At 53.5% G+C, this 3940-nt stretch overlaps 1 protein-coding gene across 1 annotated transcript in view; it reads left to right on the plus strand.

Moving 5' to 3' along the window:
* The window catches only part of CARD8 (caspase recruitment domain family member 8), a gene marked incomplete at both ends in the record, with an annotated part of 8454 nt that extends 6728 nt beyond the window's left edge, over positions 1–1726 (plus strand). Inside the window, one exon of the mRNA XM_080355016.1 lies at positions 1464–1726. Coding sequence (XP_080211142.1) covers positions 1464–1726 — 263 coding nt within the window. The remainder of the gene's footprint in view (positions 1–1463) is intronic.
* Positions 1727–3940: the final 2214 nt, after the last annotated feature.

A 3940-nucleotide genomic window follows, 5' to 3' on the forward strand; every position in this document is an offset into this window, starting at 1 on the left:
AGCTGCAACCTCAGTCTTTTATCCCCACATTGCTGGCTGCATGCTCTGTGCCATGTGGTGGGTGAAGTAGCATAGTGCAGGTGACCCTTGAAACTGGTTTGCCAGCTTCGGCGACAGGCATGAGAATGAGCTGCAGCTGCTACAGTCCACAGTCCATAAACAATAGTTTTTTGTATTTCTGCTACATGGTAGAGCTGCTGCATCCCGTACAGCCAGCTCGGGGCCTTTCAGCCAAGCGGGAGGGTTCTCCACAGGAGAGACGCCCCAGCGCAGAAGCCTGCAGCCAGGCCTTGGCAGAGGGGACAGCAGCTCCAGGAGTTTCTGACAAAGGGGCTTTGCTTTCCACTTGCTTCAACAACATGCTGCTCAGCAGTTCTGCAGCTGTTATCCCAGCCTAATTTCTCCAGGGCCACAGCACTTCATCATTACCTCTTGCATCTCATCTTACTAATGAAAGGTCCGATCCAAGATGCCAGCCAGGCACCCAAGATGCAGGTCGAGGCAGATAGGCCTGGCTCAGATCCATGCAAACTTGGACATCTTAGCCTTAGTCTTCTTCCTTGCCATGCATGTGGAGTCAGCACACTGGCCTACAACCTGCTCAAGACCATCAGGAGAGTTGGGTGGCAGACAAGGGCAAGGACAGGACAAGGGGCAATGCCTATAAATTGAAAGAGGGCAAGTTTGGATTGGACAAAGGAAGAAATTTGTTATGCTGAGGGTGCTGAGACACTGGAACAGGCTCCCCAGAGAAACTGTAGAGGCCTCATCATGGGAAGTGTTCCAGGTCAGGCTGGATGGAGCTCTGAGCTACCTCATCTGATGAAAGATGACGCTGTCCATGGTGGTGCATTGGACTGGCTGATCTTTGAAGGTCCTTTCAACCCAAACCATCCTGTGATTCTACAGGGAGTTGCCCTCTGGGTGCCCACTCCAGCCTCACGTAGGAGGACTGGGTGGGGGCTTGGGAGGAGAGGACGGGCAGAGCTGCCCTGCGCCAACCCACGGCTTGCTCAGCACCCGCTGCCATCGCCTGCCTTTCCAGGCTCTGTTTCTTTACAAGCCGGTTGCAGTCCTGTGAGATTTCAGAGCTTTGAGTGACCTGTGCTCTGAGTTAGGAGCTCCACACTTTGCAGGGCGGTGGCAGGACAGCAACTCACACCCAGACACTGTAGGAATCTCAGAGGGGACAGTTTCTGGCAGCTGAATGGGGCTGCCACCCACCTCACCTCCCCTGGCTCTGACTTCACGCTCCTGCCCCCTTCCTTGCTTTCCCTCCAGCGTTCCCACTGCTGCTGCAGCCAGTGCCCATCCATTCTGGTGGAGGGATGCAGACGTGGCTGTGGGACAGGGTGCACAGCCATGGTGTCTGCTGGCTCAGGGTTCCACGTAGCGCAGTGTGGCACTGACCTGCGGCTGCCTGGCTGCATGCAGCACAGTAACTTGGGCTTGGTGTCTGCTAGGTGCAGCCTTTGTGAAGAAGCACCACACTGAGCTCTGCTCCAGGATGAGGCAGCTCCCCACCATTCTGCAACACTTACGGGATGCAAATGTCATCAACAGCGATGAAGAAGAGGAGTTGCAAGGTCAAGATACAAGTAAGAGGAAGAACCGAGTTTTGCTGGACCTAGTTAAGAAGAAAGGGCTGAAGGCCCAGGAGCAGCTCTACCAGATCCTCCAGATAAAAGACCCCTACCTCATCGCAGACCTGGAGAAGTCCACCTAGGCCAAGGACAGCAGACTGCTTTTGCTGCCATTCTTCAGCTTAGAGGAGCAACGGAAGGACAGTCAGGTTTACCAGCACCTGAATCCTGAACTTTCAAGGGAAAATCCATGGTGCAAAGCAACAAGAAGCCTTCTGAACCACCCGTTTGCCAGCTGTGGACAACTAGTGTCACGCCAACCACTGGTGAGAACCTGCTAGAACAAGAGACCTTGGTTCCTAAGCCAGTGCCAATACCTCAGACCTGTGTGCCCCCTGAGACAGGGCTCGGCCTCTCCAGAAGCTGCAGGCAGCTGCCAGCAAAGGAGCTTCCATCACAACGGAGACCTCCAGCTCAGCCTCCCCATCCTCAGCGTCCAGGGACACCTCCGGCAGCTGGAAGAGGGGAGCTGCATTTCCACGCACAGCTGTCTGCACTGCCTTGCTCTCATGCGCAAGACACGGCAAGCCACGGGTGTTGATGTGAACCCCTATCAACATCAAACCTTGCACTCATTTCCCTTCAGCCTACTTTACCCAAATGACCCAAATTCACTGAAGGGCCAAACAAGCAGCCTGACCACTGCAGCAGCCAGGAGAAGGAGCACCTCCCAAAGAAACCCCCAAAAATAGCGAAGAGAACAAAAGTCTGTGGCTCTTCAGAGAAAGTCTGACTCAACAGCAGCCGCTCTACATTCAAAGCAAGCCAACCGGTTAATTTTAAATCACTTTCTTCTCATCTATAAGGTCAGTTCCTTTCAGGATCACGTGGATGCCTTCACGGATCACATCCTACTGCTGCTGAATGGGCCAGCCAGGGCAGGAGCAGTCTGCTCTGGTGTCCAGGATCTCAGCAGAGATTTTTTGGGTCAAACTCAGGTGAAATTCAGTTGCCGAAGCAGAGACAACAACTTCTGGATGCTCAAAGTAACTTGCAGGGAGTCTTGAGTGAAATGGCCCCCACAACATGCTCTGTGACTTTGTGGGGTGGAAGGGACAATAAACTATATATTTGTTTTATAAATATATATATATATTTGTCTATATTTGTTCTTTCTTTTGCACACCTGGAGAGCACATCGCTGCAGAAACATGACATAAGAGTGCGTCTCTTCCCTGTTAAGGGTCAGGGATGAGTTCAATTACTACACAACCAACCCAAACTCAAGGGGATCAGATCCCAAAACTCTAGAGTAATAATTCAAATTGCACATCTTCCCATTCTGTGTCACAGTGAGGACTCTCAGGGGCACCCAGATGATTGTTTACCAGGTGGCTGAGGTGTATCAGTCCCCAGGGAACATTCCTTAGACGGCCAGTCCAAGGAGGAGAGTCTTGAACTGCGTACCCACTGCTCCCAGCATAGCAACTCAACGGGGGTCCAGTAGCTCCATTTACATCCTAGTGGAATCTGAGCTGTGGCCACTTATGGGAGTTGTCCAGAAGCTTCTCTCAACCAAGGTGCCTCATTGGTCAAAGGCCTTGTCTGTCGACCAAGGGGTGTGTGCATGACCATAAGGGTCCATGAGCCTGGAGGTTTCTGTTGCTCTTGAGTGGGGTGGGAGCACATCTGCCAGGGAACCAGGAGAACAAAGTAGGGGAGGGCAGGAAGGTGAAGAACAGGGGCCACTCAGGTAGAAACCGGGTCTGGTCTGGCTGAGCCCTGTGCCTGGTCACTACAGTCTGTCCTATATTTATATTTCTCATTAAATGTTTTCTTAACTATTTCTCTGCATCATCATCCTCTCTACCCCTTGTGCTTCAAGGACCACGTGCCAGTAACTGGTGAGACCCACGTGTGCGTCAGGGGCTCAGGTGTGACCTACGAGAGGGAGCGGGGGTCTTTGGGGAATGGTGTCCCAAAAACTAGGTACTGGGGGCACTGGAGTGAGGCGAATTAGGGCTCCATGCAGCTGGGGCTGGACTGTGTGGCACTGCCTGTGTGTCTGGTGGGAGCGAGAATATCCCCCAAAACCAGGTGTGCAGGAGCTGCGCCTGTGCGTTCACCAGAAAAATTCAAGCCAGACCAGCTGGTGACTCAAGGGCCAGTGGGGTGTGTCTGAGGGCTTGGGTCCAGGTCGGGGAGCTGGCGGGACAGAGGGGCCACATTGGTGCTTGGGGAACCCTCAAGTGCGTGTGTGCCGCAGTAGTGACCTCCCACCTCTGCCACCACGAGAGGAGGGGACGGGGCTGGTGTGTGATGTGGGTCCCTCGTGTGGGTGCTGATGATGGCAGCGC

This window comes from Nesoenas mayeri (assembly GCF_963082525.1).
Source record: "Nesoenas mayeri genome assembly, chromosome: 17".
Classification (NCBI taxonomy): Eukaryota; Metazoa; Chordata; class Aves; order Columbiformes; family Columbidae; genus Nesoenas; species Nesoenas mayeri.